General features: G+C 35.9%; 1 protein-coding gene across 2 annotated transcripts in view; it reads right to left on the minus strand.

Annotated features, from left to right (window-relative positions):
• The window catches only part of PDE1C (phosphodiesterase 1C), a 548,731-nt gene that overhangs the window by 82,978 nt on the left and 446,398 nt on the right, over window positions 1-19,355 (minus strand). For both annotated transcript variants that reach the window (XM_017527132.2, XM_017527134.2), the window contains 3 exons: window positions 11,232-11,333; window positions 10,580-10,700; window positions 1,626-1,707 (listed from right to left, as the gene is read on the minus strand). In XM_017527132.2, the coding sequence (XP_017382621.1) occupies window positions 1,626-1,707; window positions 10,580-10,700; window positions 11,232-11,333 (305 nt within the window). The remainder of the gene's footprint in view (window positions 1-1,625; window positions 1,708-10,579; window positions 10,701-11,231; window positions 11,334-19,355) is intronic.

Raw genomic sequence — 19,355 nt, forward strand, 5'->3', positions numbered from 1 at the left:
TGATAAGGCTGAGAAACTGAAATCCCAAATACTGTTTTGTGGCTTGTTTTATTATGACCTAATATTAATTTGAGAAATATTGGCCTTTATGGAAAATTGTCTCAAATATTGCATTCAAATAAAAGTGCAATGAAAGAAAAAAAAAACAGAATGGGTAGAGAGGAAGATGTGGCTATTCGCTCTGGGCAGTGGGAGTGGAAAAACCCAAGTGAGAGAGATGAGAGGATGTAAGATGTATCTGAGGACTGACTCGGGAGTAGGAATCTTTTGGACTTAGGGAAGGAAAGCTTGAGAAGGCAGGTTATCGACAGCTCTAGGAAGAAATCGTCCTAAGTGTTCAGATAAAGGGTTAGGACCTAGGCAGACATTGGAGGCTCCTGGAGATGTTTGGGCAGCATTGCCATAAGAGTTTTTAAATGTTCTTTAGAAAGTTAATCTGGCAAGATAGATAAGAAGGAAGAGAGCAGGAAGGGAGAAGGATGAGAAAATCATTTAGAAGCTATTGCAATTGCTCAAACAAAAGATAAAGAAGGCCACTCTAAGGTGGAAATGCAAAGCAGGCACAGATACCTGCACAGCAGGAGGTGGTACTGCCTCTGTATGTGATCTGCCAAAGACACCTCAAGAATGTGACCCGGGAAATACGGTGGGCTCAGTTTCAGATTTGCTGATTTTGAGGTACAGGGGGCATATCTGTATGGGAGAGGGCAAACAGAGTTGGAAGAAACAGGATTGGAAACTAGAAGAGGGCTCAGACCTACAACTATACCTTTGTGAGATCACCATGATAGAGAGATGGCTGAAGTTGGGCTATAGCGATTGTCCCAACAGCTCAGACACTCAAATGTCTGTAACAATCAGGAGAAAAAATAGGAGCTGAAGCTAGTGGGGATGGTGGTAATTCATTACACAGCCACATGAAAATTGAAAGCAAACTAATTACCAACCAGAGGAAATGTTGCCCATTTCCTTTTGAAGGGTGTGTTTGGAAATGTATGAATGCATATTTAGTTTTTACAATGGCCCAAGTAAGGGTGATGCTGGCATTAATGCTCAGCAATAAAGGATGTTAAAAGTCCTACAATGTAATTGATAAAACAAGAACTATCCCAACCAAATACCAATAGTATGCTTACTAATAAGGAAGCAGTGATAATCAAATGTGTATTACGGTTAATTACAGTGTAATTTTAAGCTGAAACTGAAGTGTTTGATGACACCACTTTTGCCTTTTTTTTCCTGACAAATTAAGCTCAACATGGTCAAACCTGAACTTCATCAGCTTCCCCACAACCTTTGTAAATGGGACAATGGTCCAACCACTTAATCTAGAGTTCTACCTTTATCTTAGCTTTGCGTTCAGCCAAATCTTTGACACTTTATGTACCACCTCTCTTCTGAAGAGACCAAGTGTTTCACTGTCCAATTCTCCATGAACAAGCCACATTCCAGGGAGAAGAATGGAGAAAGTGGATCCATCAACCCAATCAAGCAGAGCCATGAGCACAACATGGCAGAATGGAGCCAGTTCCCCAGCCAAAGAACCACTAGGAACATCTGTGCTTAGTTCTACAGGCTTCCTGCTTTGGTGCTTCCTTCTATCCAAAGAGCTTGCAAACACGTACCTACTTGTGACTGGGCAACCATAGTGGACTTTCGGTCACACAGAGGAGAAAAAGGCAGCCCCAGCTCTGCTTCTCTGTCTCCCTAGAAAAATAAAAGGTCATAGTAAATTAAGAAACAGTAGGCTGAGTCACCCAGATTTCCTTTAGCAACTTCCACTGTCACGGAGGCCACTGGTCTTTATTTTAATTATTACAATTACATTATATTACCTTATTAATAAAATATTTAATTATTAAATTAAAATATATGCATTATAGTATTACAATATAATAAGTCTTTATGGAGACTGCCTCTCTACATAAAAGACAACAAAAGGTTGAAGCCCTCTGGGATTCAATAGTTCTACCCAACTGCAAAGCTCATGCTCTTGTAAAGAAAGCCTCATTGGGCAGTACTAGGACCTCCATGGAAAATAAGGCAACAGGCAATATGTCATGTGGCCTGGAGCCAGCCCTGCAGGCAGAATTTCTGTGTTTTTTCAAGTCATCCTGGGTCAACTTGTGGCCTTTGTTTAGCTAGTGAACTCCTCTTAGCTGTGGGCAGTGTCTGAAACTAAAATTCAAACTGGACTGATTCAGATGGATTCTCCTAGTGTCGCCTAAAGCCACACATTTGGAGCAAGTGCCTCTGGCTTCTAAGCCTCAGAGGTCAGTCCATAATGAAAAGTGGAACAAAAAGAGCCAGAATAAATGATTGCTTGTGTCTATAAAGTTAGACAACAATAAAACACAATTGTCTGACCAATATATTATCAATCTCACCAAAAGGTATCACCATAATAAGCAAGTGCTATGGAAAGGCTAAATAATGATAGAGATGTTTTTTAAAAACTTGGACCAGAGGCTTAATACTTGTCATACACCCAGAGGAAAGGGAAAAATATGTCACCCTTCTTATACTAGTGAAGCTGTGCTAATTCATTTTACTGGCTCCGGATAATAGCTACTGACTTGTGCTTGAATCCTGTCTTTCTCCTACTAGATGTCTGACAGATCGTAGGTGGGTTATTTTCCTTCCATACATTTCAGTTTTTATCGCTTGTTAAATGTGGGATAGTAATCTCTACCTTATAGGGTTATAAGGATGAAAGAGAAAAATGTATGTAAATGAGTATAAAGAACTACTGTTGTTTCCCAATAGGTGGTTCTAATATTTTAGGTCAAGATTTGAGAAATGTTAAGTGAATTTGTTCACCTAATACCCTCTGATTGTAATAAGTACTGTCAATAAATTAATATAATAGCAAATAAAGGGTAGTAACAACCTTCAAGCAGGCCTGGTTCAAAACTGAATGATTCTTCCTTCTAAGGCATGCTACTGAAGAGAACGGATGCTAGCTCACATGTAGCATCAACTGAAAAGACGGAAAAGGAGCGTGTGTCTGAGGAAGCTGAACAGCGGGGTCACAGTGGAAGCTGGGGATATCCAAGTGTCTCTGGAATAGTCCTTAAGTGGCTCAGTTCCTTCTGTACCCTCTTCCTGTATAGATACCCCAGGGGATACAATGGCTTCTTTATTTCAAGTATGCTCTGCTGAAAACTGCTCTGTCTCTCAAGTGGCATGATAAAAATGATTTCTTCCTGAGTGATTTCTACCTAGGTGGTACGTAGAAAAGGAAGCATATTTATAACATAAATTCTAGTATTATAGATTTGGTGGGATAGTTTAGCTAAAACAAATAAAACCCTTTATATTCCCATGTAGCAGGGATACAGATTGTTCTGTCAGTACATTTTAATGGGGAGGGTGTGAACACTCTCCATTTGACTATTAAAAGATAAACACTAATTTGGATTTCATTACTGAACAATAACCTGATATTTAAAAACTCCTAATTCCGTGAACTTGTCCATACTCAAATATACACATAATTTATATGTTTTGTATTTAATTAAGCTGTGTACACTCAACTATTAAAAGCCTACTTTTAAACAGAGGTAATTGAATTCCCTTCGTAAAACAGATATGAATTGAAAACAAACAACGCTGATAACAATGTAGAGAAACAAGCTTCTACTGATGAGTCCTACTTGAGTGATAACACAACACTGTATGACTCTATAGCTATAGCCTAAAATTATTCATACACTTTCCTCTTTATTAAAAAGGTCAACATTTTCAAAAAAGGGCAAAAGTCTCTATTTACAAAGGATTTTTTAAAATTCACTCATTTTTTTTCTTCCAGGAAAGCCGAGAAAAATAAATATCATTCTTGTGATATGGGTTAAGATAACTCCACCTAATAAAGTCATGTGGTTGGTATGCAGAAGGAAGATAATGAATATTTGTTGAATAAATGAAAAGACCAATTTGGTTAGAAACACTCCAGTTCCTTTGGCCACTCAGACATTTATGACAGGCAGACTAAAGAGAGCAATTAGGCAGGTAGCTGTTCACTAAACCCCCATTCTTCTCCTCCTCCATTTCCTGTCTACACAGCTAGACTCCATTGCCCAGAATCACTGCCAGTTAGTGTTCAATAACAGAATAAGAGAAGGGATGCATTTCTACCACAGTTCAGGCTGACATGTCTTATTCCTACTTCTCCATGCTTTCCTCGGTTTGCTGGCTTGATGTAGACAAGCAGAAATACAAGGTGGATGGTAGAGTATGGTCTAAAATCACTGATTATTATAGAACCACCTGCCAATCAAGAAACATGCATCCTATTCCTTATATGAGTGAGTGCAAAACTTCCATTTACGTGTGCTATTATACATTTAGGGGTTTGTTTGTTATGGTAGCTATATGTAGGCAGCAGACCAGTCAAAAGAAACAAGGATTCCATCTGTATTGGAAGTTCACAGAGAAGACGGCATCTATCAATGTGAGAGGTTCCAAAGACATTTAGGTAATATCTCAAGTGAGTCTTTTCCGGTGAAATGAAGAAAAGGGAAATGTTTGAGAAAGCAACAGAAAAATCAGATGGAACAAAACACAGTAATGTATATTCTTCTTTCCCAGGGGAAGCAGGCACAAATACAACATAAAAGAAAGGCATTGTAATGTTGGATTTAAGATAGCATAGTAAAGTTTTAGCTTTTTCAGAAATTATCAGCTCAAAAATAAGGAGGGTAAGAAACAGAAATGCAATTGCACATCCTAGGGAAAATCTGTAATTTCAAATCAAAACTATATGATAAAGGACTTCCAAATGCTGTAAATATCAGAGAGGAATGAGGAAGATGCCAAGAGGGTAGGTAGAGAATAGACATTGAATTGCAAGAGGCCCTACAACTGCTGTTCACTATAGTCTTGGAAAAAGTAAAGGGACACACACCACACACACACACACACACACACACACACACACCATGCACACATCACTTCATAGGACCCTCATAATAATCCAAGGACAATTCTAGATAGCTTAGAATACTATTGTTCTGATTGCCCTGTGGTACAAATCTGCAAATATAGTTGGTCTGAAATAAATACATTTCACTCACAGATGATAAATAATAATAATAAAGTGAAGAAGAAAATAAGGGAGGAAGAAAGGGGCAAAAGGAAGAGTAGAAGGAGGAAGAGGACAAAGATGATGGAGAAGAAGAAAAAGGTGGAGAAGAGGAGGAAGGAAAAGAGAAAAAAAAAAGAGCAAAGAGAGGGGAAGGAAGTATTATACCATCACCAGCAGATGCAGGAATAAAGAACTTCAGAAAAACAATAGATGGGGTACACTTGTCAGAAAAATAGTGCTACTATTAACAGAAGGAAGCTCCTGAAATTATCAAGAACAAGAGCTCAGGGGAATGGGACCTAGCAGAGCACAGGGAAGACACTGAAAAGAAAACCAGAACCATCACATTAAAGCAGATTGTGCTGGAAGCATCTCAGAGAACTGAATCAATAAAAATAAAAATACCAATGAAGGCACTATAAACAAAAAGAGAAACAATAAAACAATCAGATAATTTCACAGAGAAAAAAGGAAAAAACTCACCAACACGGGTAATAAATAAAAATGGGAAAACTACCATAGACACAGATTAAATTAAAAGAATTGTAAGAGATGTTTGCAAAATATAAAATTATATAGCAATAGAACCAAAATGAGCATCACAGTTTTTACGACATGATGGATTTACCAATGAGGTGACCTTATACTTCTTTGAAGTCAATATTTCATCAAAAAATACCCTGATGCAGCGGATTGGATTTTGTAAATTATGGTTATAAAACTGAAGATGTAACTTACTCTCTTAGTAAACCATGGAACCATCAGCATTGAGACTATCCCTTTATTTTAAAATACAACCCAACTTTCAAATGTAATTTTTAAAAAGAACTGTCCAATTTAAAGTCTATAGTTAAGAGCTGAGGCAACATTTCTCCTACATGCGTTACTATAGCTTATGGCATCTAGATTAAAATATTGAGTCAATAAAAATAATTTACTGAATTGTAATTACTAAAAAATAGTAATTACCAAAAAATACTTCCAGACCAATGAGGTAACAGTCCCTTCCTAACAGGCAGAAAATTCAATATTGTTATTTTCATATTGCCTCCAGCATGTTTTTATTCAAGTATATGTATGTGCAAACAAGTTTTTCTTTATGAGGAAAAAAAAATGTTCATATGTTTAAGTAATTCATTTTTACTTTCTTATAATTAGAAAAAGAATCACTTTAATACTGCAAACTTATATGAGTTATCTATTATCTACCCTTCAGCCATGGACCAATTACTCGTAGCCATAGGGGATGTGATATGGTTTGGCTGTGTTCCCACCCAAATTTTAACTTAAATTGTAGCTCCCATAATTCCCATGTGTTGTGGGAGGAACCAGGTGGGAGATACTTGAATAATGGGGGCAGTTTCCCACATTCTGTTTTCTTGATAGTGAATAAGTCTCATGAGACTTGATGGTTTTACAAGGGGAAACCCCTTTAACTTGGTTCTCACTCTCTCTGTTTCCTGGCCCCCATGTAAGACATCCCTTCATTCTTTCAACTTCCACCACAGTGTGAGGCCTCCCCATTTGGAACTATGAGTCAATTAAATCTCTTTCCTTTATAAATTACCCAGTCTTGGGTATTCTTTATCACCAGTTTGAAAATGGATTAATAAAATAAATTGGTATTGGTAGAGTGGGGTGCTGCTGTAAAGATACCTGAAAATGTGGAAGCGACCTTGGAACTAGGTAAGAGGAAGAGATTGGAACAGTTTGGAGAGGTCAGAAGAAGATAAGAAAATGTGGGAAAGTTTAGAACTTCCTAGAGACTTATTGAATGGCTTTGAACAAAATGCTGATAATATAGATAATGGAATCCAGGCTGAGGTGGTCTCAGATGGAGATGAGGAACTCATTGGGAACTGGAATAAAGATGATTCTTGCTGCATTTTAGCAAAGAGACTGGCAGCATTTTGCCCCTGCCCTAGAGATTTGTGGAACTTTGAACTTGAGGGAAATGACTTAGGGTATCTGTCAGAAATAATTTCTAAGCAGCAAAACATTCAAGAGGTGACTTGGGTGCCATTGAAAACATTCAGTTTTAAAAGGGAAACAGTGCATAAAAGTTCAGGAAATTTGCAGCCTGGTAATGCAACAGAAAAGAAAAACCCATTTTCTGGGGAGAAATTCAAGCCTGATGCACAAATTTGCAGAATTAACAAGGAGCCAAGACAATGGGGAACATGTCTCCAGAGCATGTCAGAGACCTTTCCAGCAGCCCCTCACATCACAGGCCCAGAGGCCTAGGAGGAAAAAATGGTTCTGTGGGCCCAGTCCAGGGCCTCCCTGCTGTGTGCAGCCTAGGGATTTTGTACCCTGCCTCTCAGATGCCCTGGTTATGGCTAAAAGGACCTAGGTACCGCTCAGGCCATGGCTTCAGAAAGTGCAAGCCCCAAGCCTTGACAGATTCCATGTGTTTTTGAGCCTGCAGGTACACAGAAGTCAAGAATTAAGGTTTGGTAATCTCAGCCTATATTTCAGAGGATGTATGAAACCACCTGGATGCCTAGGCAGAAATTTGCTGTAGGGACAGGACCCTCATGCAGAGCCTCCACTAGGGTAGTGCAGAAAGGATATGTGGGGTTAAAGCTCCCACACAAAGTCCTTACTGGGGCACTGCCTAGTGGAGTTGTGAGAAGAGGGCCACGATTCTCCAGACCCCTGAATAGTAGATCCACTAATAGCTTGCACCTTGTGCCTGGAAAAACAGCAGAAACTCATTGCCAGCCCATGAAAGCAGTCAGGAGGGAGGCTGTACCCTGCAAAGCGACAGAGGCAGAACTGCCCAAGACCATGGGAACCCACCTCTTGCATCAGTGTGACCTGGATGTGAGACCTGGAGACAAAGTAGATCATTTTGGAGCTTTAAGATTTGACTGTCCTGCTGGATTTGGAACTTGCATGGGCCCTGTAACCCCTTTGTTTTGGCCAATTTCTTCCATTTGAAATGGCTGTATTTACTCAATACTTGTATCCCCATTGTATCTAGGAAGATACTAACTTGTTTTTGATTTTACAGACTCATAGGCAGAAGGGACTTGCCTTTTCTTAGATGAGACTTTGGACTGTGGAGTTTTGAGTTAATGTAAAAATGAGTTAAGGCTTTGGGGGACTGTTGGGAAGGCATGATTGGTTTTGAAATGTGAGAACATGATATTTGGGAGGGGGCAGGGTGGAATAATATGGTTTGGCTGTGTCTATACCCAAATCTCATCTTAAATTACAGCTCTCATAATTCCCATATGTTGTGGGAGGAACCCAATGAGAGATGACTGAATCCTGGGGGACATTTCCCCCATACTGTTCTCGTGGTAGTGAATAAGTCTCATGAGATTTGATGGTTTTATAATGGGAAAACCCCTTTTACTTGGTTCTCATACTCTCTCTTTGCTGGCTGCCATGTAAGATGTCCCTTTATTCCTCTGCCATGATTGTGAGGCCTCCCCAGTCGTGTGGAACTGTGAGTCAATTAAACCTCTTTCCTTTACAAATTACCCAGTGTTGGGTATGTCTTTATTAACATCATGAGAACAGACTAATACAGTGATATTACAAAAGTATTATTAAATAAAGCACATGATAAGCAGAGTGGAGATTTGGAGAACATCCTCTTACTACTATTAGAAAAACAGCATTTGGAAAAATAGTTCAAAAGAAACCCTTGATGACGGATGAAGCTGCAGAGTCATCTGTGGAGTTCTAGTTCCCCCCACACCATGGAGTTCCCTTTGAGAACTACTCTGGGAGGCTGAGCAATGACTTGGCAAAGAGAAATAACCATACACTAAATAGAGTACCTGCTGACATACACATATAAAAGCCGTGGGGGGAGCAGGTATGGCGGCGTGTGTGTGTGTGCATGTGTGCATGTGCACCTTAGACAGAGTGAAGGAAATGCCTTCTGTTTCATAACAAAGGGTTTTAAGAAAACATCTGGCCCAACCTTATCCTAAATCCCTCCGTTCCCCTGACCCCTGCCCCCAATCATAGATAAGACTGTAGGGAATTAGAAAAGCAATTTGATTAGACTCAGGCCATAAATCAGTTGAAATAAAAAACTCCAATAAAGGATCTTCTCACATTTGTTTAACATGCTATTAACTCTAGCCCTACTTTATTACTGGAGAGTATGCACAGCTTCAGAAGGAAAACACATATACATATGTACACACACAGGTGCCTTCTACAGTTTCTCCATTCAAACTCAAAATATAAGAGTAAGAATAACCACAAGAGTAATTCTCCTTTAGAAATCTAAATAAATAGCAAACGAGCCCATCTCTTGTTAGTTTGCGGCATGAAGTTGTGACTCGTGTCATTAAGTGGTATTTCATGGAATCAGAGGTCTCTGAATCCATGCTGTTGACCTCTTTTCTTGAATTAGCAAGAATTAACTGAACTAGCTGTATTAACTTGAATTAATTATAATTTAGGTCCCCAAATCTATGTATCATGCCTTCAATCTCAGGCCCAAATGTCTGGAGGCAGATGTTTGAATGGCAGCACTTCTAGAGATAAGGTTAGCGTGCATGCCTGAATTTGAGAAGACTTTGGTCTTGGTGCTATGCATTTATTTCCTTTCTATTTCTCTAGTTCTATGCATTTTTAAAATTTGCTTTTAAAGAATTTATAATAATTGAAGAACCTGCCGATTCTTATAGACAACACAACTCTGGAACTTAGGATGCAGCGAAGTTTAAATATAATTGGTATAGTAGTTTCTAGTGATTTCCTGACCCCAAATTGCCATATCTGATTTTGAATTTTGCATCATGGACTTGTCCACTAGAAAGAAACAACCCAACCAATTATAATAGAGACATGAGTTCAAGTTAACATCTTAATCCTGGCGGGGCACAGTGTCTCATGCCTATAATCCCAGCATTTTGGGAGGCCGAGGCAGGTGGATAACTTGAGGTCAGGAGTTTGAGAGCAGCCTGGCCAACATGCTGAAACCCCATCTCTACTAAAAATACAAAAATTAGCCAGGCGTGGTGGTAGGCACCTGTAATCCCAGCTACTTGGGAGGCTGAGACAGGAGAATCACTTGAACCCAGGAGGCAGGCGTTGCAGTGAGCCAAGATCACACCACTGCACTCCAGCCTGAGCAACAAAGAGCGAAACTCTAACTCAAAAAAAAAAAAAAAATCTTAATCCTACAGGGTGATGCCAAAGTAACTGCCATTTTATCAAGTCACTAGAAAAAAAAAAAAGTAAAAGAACCCCTCTAATGACATTTTGACAAAAGACTGCCACAAGGAAACATTTTTTTTTCCCAAACAGAAAAGCATAGGATAGAAATACCATAATATCCTGAAAATCAGTATTTAGGCAAGATTGACACATCACATAACCAAGAAGCAAAACAATCTGTGGAGCCACCCCACCCCCAAAATTACTGTAATCTCAATAGTCCTTATCCTAGCATTGCTAAGATATAAAATTCATAAAATATCCAGTGATGACAGCCCTGATGGACAGACAGCAACAAAGTACCTGTCTGAAGAACTCCTCCAGAAGTGACATTGTCCAGCGATGATGGAGGTCCCACGCTTTTGCTGGATGGCTAATATCTGCTGTATGCAGCATGAGGGATAAGGCTTTCGGCTTTTCAATGCTGTAAACCAAAAGCACCCAAACACATGATGACGACACTCTTCAAAACCTCAATAAGAGTTTTTTTTTTTAGTTATTAGTTTTTAAATGTATTTCATTCTTCCATCTCAAACCCCACTTCAGCTAAAGTGAGGAAAAGGCATCACTTCCTCCTACAATTGGGATACTCATTAACTTGGTATCTATATTTACTGAATTGGACTCTGTGAACTCCAATCCATTTCTAGAATGACTGCATCCTTCAAAAGGACAACAAGAATCCAAGAGTCACTGACTTTTATTTGTTGCTTCTGCTTTGGGGATCTCTGTGGGGACAACTGATACTGCCTCTATTATTTCTTTCAATTCTGATGAGAACATACCTCATTAGGGTAGGTAAAACTTTTTTGCTTTCTCCTTCAAACATCACCATCGTATGAGAACACTCAATAAAGTTGTGTTAAAGGAGATGCTCTTTAAAGGGATTACCGCATGGACAAGGACCCATTCAAACACCTATACAAACACAAGCACAAGCCACAAGCACACTTACGCTTCTGGCTGCTGCAGAGCAGTCTTCATTGCTTTGATTTGTTGGAAGTGACAAGACATATCCGTGGCCATCACCATCTCAATTACCAAGGTTCGAAACTCCCTATTGGAGACAACCATGGAGAAAAAAGGATGGAAGTCAAAATGGAAAGTAAAAATCCGTTAATGTTTTGGCCACTGCTAATTAAAATCAGTTAACTATTTTTGACATTTCTAATCTAATTTAGGTCTTTAAGGTGGGCTTTTAAAATAAGGAATAAATAAAAGTTAAGGATTAAGGAAATAATTAGGAATATGATACATGGAATATACACATTGTTTGGAAAAGTAACTCACAGGAAAAAATTCAATGAAACTGAAAAGTATATTCATATGCTATTTTCTCCAAATGAATTCAGAGGTTTTAGAAAGAATTAACTTGAAAATAATCCTAGGAGATAGATTGATCATCTATATCACATTGGATATAGGTATTCCATTTTTTCAAACCCCAAATACCTTGATTTTTTAGTAGAGTTTTAGGTAGACAGAAAAATTGAGTTCCCATATAACCTCTCTTCCTGCACAGTTTTCTTAAAGTCTTGTGTTAATGTGGTACATTTGTTACAATTAGTGAACCCATATTGATACATTATGTTAACTATAGTCCATAGTTTACATTAAGGTTCATTGGGCATGTTGCACAGTTCTACCAGTTTTGACAAATGCATAGTACCATGTATCCACCATTACAGTATCCACACAGAATAGATTCAGCACCCTAAAATCCCTGTGCTCCTTTCATTCACCCCTCTCTCTTTTCACTCGACCACTGCCAATCACTGCTATTTTTACTGTCTCTAACAACTTTTTTGAGGTATAATTTACATACAATAAATTGCTTACAATTTGTATAAATTGCAGAATTTAATGAATTTAACAGTTGAATAAGTTTTTGAATATACCACTGTAATCATGATACCAAATATTTCCATCACCCTCAACTTAGCCCCAGGCAAAGTTTGATCTGGCTTATGTCTATCTAGAATAGTTTGAACTTTCTAGCTTTATATATATGTGTATAAAGCATATACATATATATTTAATATATATTTCAAATATTTGATATATATTTCAATATCTTTATATATAATACACATATTTATATACACACTTCATACATATATACACATTTATCATATATACACATGTAGACATACATATATACATATGTATGTATTATATATTTAAAATGTGTATTTACATATGTCAACATGTATGTACATGATAAATGTGTGTATATGATATATACACATATTTTAAAATATGATAATACATATACACATATATACATATTATACAGTAACATAGATACTAGATATATATACATGTATTTCTATGTATATATATAGACACACACATATATACATATAGTACAAAATGTACACTTCCTTTACTCAGCATAATGATTTACAATTCACCTATATAGTAGTTTATCAATAGTTCATTTTTTCTTATTACTGAGTGGTATGCTATCATATCAGCATACCACAATTTGTTATCCATTTACCAGCTAAGGGACATTGGAGTTATTAGATTCTAGTTTGGGGCTATTGTGCTATTGTGAATAAAGCTACTATGGGTATTCATACATAAATCTTTGTGTAGACACATATGCTTTTATTTCTCTGGGGCAAAAACCTAGAAGTAGAATGGCTGGTTTATAAGATAGCTGAATGTTTATCTTTATAAAAAACTGCCAGCTGGGCGTGGTGGCTCACACTTGTAATCTCAACACTTTGGGAGGCTGAGGCGGGTGGATCACCTGAGGTCAGGAGTACGAGATCAGCCTGACCAATATGGTGAAACTCCATCTCTACTAAAAATACAAAAAAAATCCAGTTGTCGTGGTGTACACGTGTAGTCTCAGCTACTCTAGAGGCTGAGACAGGATAATTGCTTGAACCCTAGAGGCAGAGGTGGCAATGAAGTGAGATTGTGTCACTGCATTCCAGCCTGGGTGACATAGTGAGACTCCATCGAAAGAAGGAAGAGAGAAAGAGAGAGAGACAGAGAGAGAGGGAGGGAGGGAGGGAAGGAAGGAAGGGGGAGAGAGGGAGAGAGAGAGAGACAGAAATTGTCAAATATTTTTCAAAGTGGTTGTTTCACTTTACATTTGATCACTAGTGTATAATATTTTCAGTTTTTCTTTGCCTATTCTAATCAGTCTTCAATTTCAGCCATTCTTCTTACGGATATGTAGTGGTATCTCTTGTGGTTTTAATTTACATTTCTTTGATGACCAATTATGTCAGGCACATTTTCATGTACTTATATTCCATTTGTATTTATTTTTCAGGGAAATGTGTTTCAAACCTTGCTCATTTTAAAATTGAATTATTTTCTTATTATTGTTATAAAAGTACCTTACACATTTTGGATTCAAACCTATGTAAAATATATGTGTTGTGAATAATTTCTCCAATTTCTTGTCTTGCTTTTTTTTTTTTTAACAGTGTCTTCCAAAGAGCAAAAGGTTTTAATTTTTATGAAGTTCAATTTATCACTTTAAAAACTGCTTCAAGCTTTTTCTGTCTTGTCTGAGAAACCTCCACCTACTTCCAAGGATTTTGCTGTTTTTCTCTACAAGTCTTGCCATTTTAGCTTTTACATTTAGGTCTATAACCAATTTTGAGTTATTTTTTGAGGATGGTATACAGTAAGGGTCAAAGTTATTTTTTCCCATTGTTTCAAAACCATTTATTGAAAATATTTTCTTTTCCCCATTGAATTAATTTGGCACCTTTGTCACAAATCAATTGATGAGTCAATTTCAAAACTCTCAATTCGGTCCCATAGATATGTATGTCCTTATACCAATGAAATGCCTTGAATACTGTAACTTAAGCATGCTTTGAAATCAAGACATACGAGTCCTCTAACCTTGTCCTTCATTTAGAAAGTATTTTATTTGCATTTCTATATAAAGTCTATAACACTCGTGGCAATTTCCAACATAATTCTGCTAGAATTTTGATCGAAATTGTATTAACACAATAAATAAAGTTTGGAAGATTTGACATCTTTACAATATCAAGTGTTCCACTACATGATGACAGTATATCTCTCAATGTATTTAGGTCCTCTATAATCAGCAATATTATGTTATCTGCAGTGAACATGAGTTGCATTTGTTTTTGAAAGCTACTACTATTTTATATGTTTTATGCTATTCTAAAAAATTATTTCATTTTCCAATGGTTTGTTGGTAATCTCTCTCTCCTCTTCTGCCCCTCCCATATATATATGTATATGTGCACATAAGTATATGCATATATATAATGTTTTTTACATTAACCTTGTATTTTGTGACCTTGTAAAATTCATTATCATTTCTAATAGCTCCTTTACAGATCCTTAGGATTTTCTACTTAGACAATCATGTCATTTGGTATTAACATCTTAACAATGTTGATGAAAGTAAAATCAAGCATCCTTGTCTTGCTCCCAGTCTCAGGAAAAAAGCATTCAATATTTCATCATTAAGCTCGATGTTAGTTATAGATTTTTCACACATGCGCTTTATCTAGTTGAGGACAATCCCTTCTGTTTCTGGCTTGCCTAGAATTTTTATCATGCATGAGTGTTGAATTTTGTCAAATACTTGTTATACATCTATTAAAAGGACGTATGATTTTCTGTTTGTTTTTAAATATGGTGAATTCTTTTAATTAATTTTGAATGCTAAATTAATCTTGCATTCTTGTGATAAGCCCAATGTATGAGTCCGGATTATCAAGAGAAACCAACAGGATATATACATATACAGAAAGAGATTTATTGTAAGGAAGTGGCTCACAACCTTGTTACGAAGGTTGACAAGTCCCAAGATCTGCAGGGTAAATCAGCAAGCTGGTGATCTAGGACATTCAAAGTTGTACTTCCAACTTGAAGGCTGACAGCTAATAGGCAGAAATAATTCTCTCTTACTTGGGAGGGGGTCAGCCTTTTTGTTCTAGTTAGGCCTTCAACTGGTTGAATGAGGTCCGCTTATGTTAGGAAGGGCAATCTGCTTTACTGAGTCTACCCTCTTATATGTTAATCTTATCCAAAAATGCCCTCACAGAAACAACAGAATAATGTTTCACTAAATATCTGGGCACACTGAGGCCCAGGTGAGTTGACACATAAAATCAGCTATCACAAATGATATATAATCTTTTTAGTATATTGTTATATTCAGTTAATATTTTACTGAGAATTGTTATAACTATGTTCATAAAATATATTAGTCTTTAATATTCCTTTTTATGAATTTTTTTTGCCAGAATATGGTATCAAAATTATGTTTTATAAAATAAATTAAATAGTATTTCTGCCTTCTCTAAATAAATTTGCATAAGATTAGTATTATCTCTTCTTTGCATATTTGATAGAGTTCACCAGTTAAATTATCCAAGGCTGAATATTTCTTTGTGGGAATGTTTTTGATGACAAAGTCAATTTTTTAACAGACATAGGATTGTTCAGACTTTCTATTTCATCTTATGTGAATTTTAAGTTGTATTTTGCAAGGAATTTATTCACTTTGTCAAAGTTGTCAAATTTGTTGAGATAAAGTTGTTTGTAAGATTTTCTTATGTATTTCATATAAATAGAATCTAATATTGGTACTTGTGGTCTCTCTCTTTTTTATTTTTTATTGGTACTTGTGGTCTCTCTCTTTTTTATTCACCAGTCTAGGTAGAAGGTTGTTTCAAAGAACCAGCTTTAGCTTTCTTAATTTTTTCTTTTTTTTAGTCCCTATTTTATTGATTTTCCTCTTATCATTATTAATCTCTTCTTTCTATCTACTCTGAATTTACATTGCTCTTTTTTTCCAACTTCCTGAAGTCATTGTGTTTGGAACTTTCTTCTTTCCTACTATGAACATTTATAGCTGTAAATTTCCTCTAGGCACTGTTTTAACAGTATTGCACACATTTAACATATTGTATTTTCACTCTTGATAAATTTGAAATGTTTCCTGGTTTCCTTTGATTACTTTTTGATCACAAATTATTTAGAAGAGTGTTGGTTAATTTTCAAATATATGAGGTTTTCAAATATACAAGGTTTTTCTAGGTATATTATTCTTATTGATTTCTAATTTAAATCCTAATGGATTTACGTCCTTTAACCTTAATAGGCTAAAGAACATACTCCTCAAGCTTATAATATTTTTAAATTATTAAAACATTTTAAAATGTCCCAACATGTGTAATTGAAAAGAATGTGTATACTGCAGTTGTTATGTGGTGTTCTATAAATATTAATTAGGGCAAAGTAGTTGATGTTCAAATCCTCTTAGGTCCTTACTGATATTTTTGTCCATTTTTTCTATCAACTGCTAAGGCAAGAATGTTACAATCTCCTATGATTGTGAAAATACATATTTCTCCTTTTTCTCCTATCAAATTTTACATTTTGGAGGTATACAGTTACCTAATATTTATGACTGTTGTATCTTTTTGATGACATTCTTATTATCAGAAAAAGCTTTCTCTTTCACAATCTCCTTTCCTTTGCAGTTAATTTTAGCTAATATTAATATCACCATTGCATTCTACTTATTCTTACTGTTTGGTATATCTTACATACTTTTACTTTGAATGTTTTGTGTATTTATATTTAAAGTATATCTTTTGTACAACTGCAGTTGGAGTTTGCCTTTTTATCAATTCTACTAATCTTTTCCTTTTAAGTAGAATGTTTAGTCCTTCAACATTTAATGTAATTGTTAATATAGTTGCATTTGGGTCTAGCATGTTATTGTTTCTGATTATCACCTTAGTTTTTTCCCTTTGTAATAAATTTTCTGCTTGGGATTTTTTTGTATTATTTATGTTTTAAAATTAATTTTAATTTATCCATTGCTAAATGGTCAATTTAAATTTACCTATTGATAAATAGGTAAAGTTTACTAATTTTTAGCTATTATTGTTAATTTTTTTAGTGGTTGCTTGGGGATTATAACATACATCTTTAATTTTCTGTCTATTGTATAACTTTATGTAACATGTAAAAATCCTGCAACAGTATAAGTACATTTACTAACACCAGCTAGTCTTTATGTTATCATTGTCACATGTATTACACCTCACATATAAACCCCATGAGACGGTGTTGTAATTTTTATTTTAAATGGACATATGCACAATTTAAATAAATGAAGAAAAATAGTCTTTCATATTTACCCAAGATATTTATCATTTTATTCTTTCCTAAAAGTCTGATTTCACTGTATCGAGTTCCTTCCAATAAATCTTTAGATTTATTAATCAAAATTTTAATAAACCATATTTGAAACTACCTTAAAGAAAGCCTTAAAGAAATTTCTTTAGCATTCCTTATAATGTTGGTGATATATTCCTGTTGTTTTATATTATCTGAAAATGTTTTTATTTCATCTTCGTTCTTGAAGTATGTGCTCACAGGACACAGCATCCTGTGTTGATTGTTTTTTCCTTTTAGTACTTTAAATAAATTATTCCATTGTTTTCAGGCCTCCTTAGTTTTGGATGAATACTCTACTGTAATTCAAATTGTTCTTCTAAGTGTAATTTGCCATTTTTGTTTAATTTTATCTTTGCCTCTTAGCAGTTTGACTATAACATGTGCCTAGGTATGCTTTTCATCAAATTTATCCTGTTTTACGTTTGCTGAGTCTCTTGAATCTGTATATTTACATGTTTGGCAATATTTGGAGATGGTTCAGTCATTATTTCTTTAAATTATTTTTCTTCCCCATTCTCTCTCTTTTCTCTACTTATGAGACTCAAATTGTCCTTACGTTTTCTCATATGAAATTATTCCACAGGTCTCTAACATTCTACTCACTTTAAAACATCTCTTTCCTCTTACTTTTTCAAACTGAATAATTTCCAACTTTGAAATTTGAAAAATCAACTTTTAAAAGCCACTGATTCTTTCTTCTGTCTTCTCTATCCTGCACTAAGCCTATGTAGCAAATTTTAAATTTAGATATTTTATTTCTCAGTTTTAATATTTGGTTTTCATTTATATGTTCATTTTATTTGTAAATTTTGTATTTTATTCATTACAAGCACATTTTTCTTTATCTCACTAAGCATAGAAATAATAATTGCTTTAAAAGTCCAAAGTCCTCATCTGATAATTCTAACAATAGTTTATCCTCCCATGTATCTATTGATTGTCTCTTCCCTTGCTAAGAAATCACATTTTCCTGATTTTTATATGTCACTTAGATTGTATACTGAACATTATGGACATAAATTGTAGGTAATCTGGGTTCTGTTATATTGCTCTGAAGATTGTTGATGTTTTATTTTAGCAGGAAATTAACCTGTTTATACTCAAAATACAAGCTCTGTACAGGTTCAGCAAGCAACACATCAGCTCATATTACTTTCAGTGTACTCCATGTATGTATAGCTTAAGAATCAGCCAGAGACTTGGACAGAGGTTATACACGTCATTTTAGTTTCTCATTATTTGTGACTCTCTTTTCTGGGGTTATGTCTCACCCTCCAGACTCCAACTTTGATTTCTCTGATCAGAAAGATGACAAAAATTCTAATTAAAAATTTATTAAATTTTATACATATAAAACCATATATAGATAGTTTTAGCCAACAAGTTGTTGCCTAGACTGAGACATCCTGCATAACAACAGGACAAAAATGTCGGCCAGGCATAGTGGCTCATGCCTGTAATCCCAGCACTTTGGGAGGCCAAGGCGAGTGGATCACCTGAGGTCAGGAGTTTGAGATCAGCCTGGCTAACATGATGAAACCCTGTCTCTACCAAAAAAAATACAAAAATTAGCTGGGTGCAGCGGCAGGCGCCTGTAATCCCAGCTACTCGGGAGGCTGAGGCAGGAGAATTGCTTGAACCCAGGAGGTGGAGGTTGCAGTGAGCTGAGATTGAGCCATTGCACTCCAGCCTGGGAGACAGGCTGCCTCACAAAAAAAAAAAAAAAAAAAAAGTCAAACTCACCTCATCCTGTCACATTCTCTAAATTTTCTCATCGCCTTAAAACCTACCTGACTTTGTTCACCCTCCAGAACCCTCAAGTCATTCTTCTTTTTTTTTAATTATACATGGTTTATAGTTGCTATTTACA

The sequence above is a fragment of the Cebus imitator genome, unplaced genomic scaffold (assembly GCF_001604975.1).
Source record: "Cebus imitator isolate Cc_AM_T3 unplaced genomic scaffold, Cebus_imitator-1.0 Scaffold45, whole genome shotgun sequence".
NCBI classification, from domain to species: domain Eukaryota; kingdom Metazoa; phylum Chordata; class Mammalia; order Primates; family Cebidae; genus Cebus; species Cebus imitator.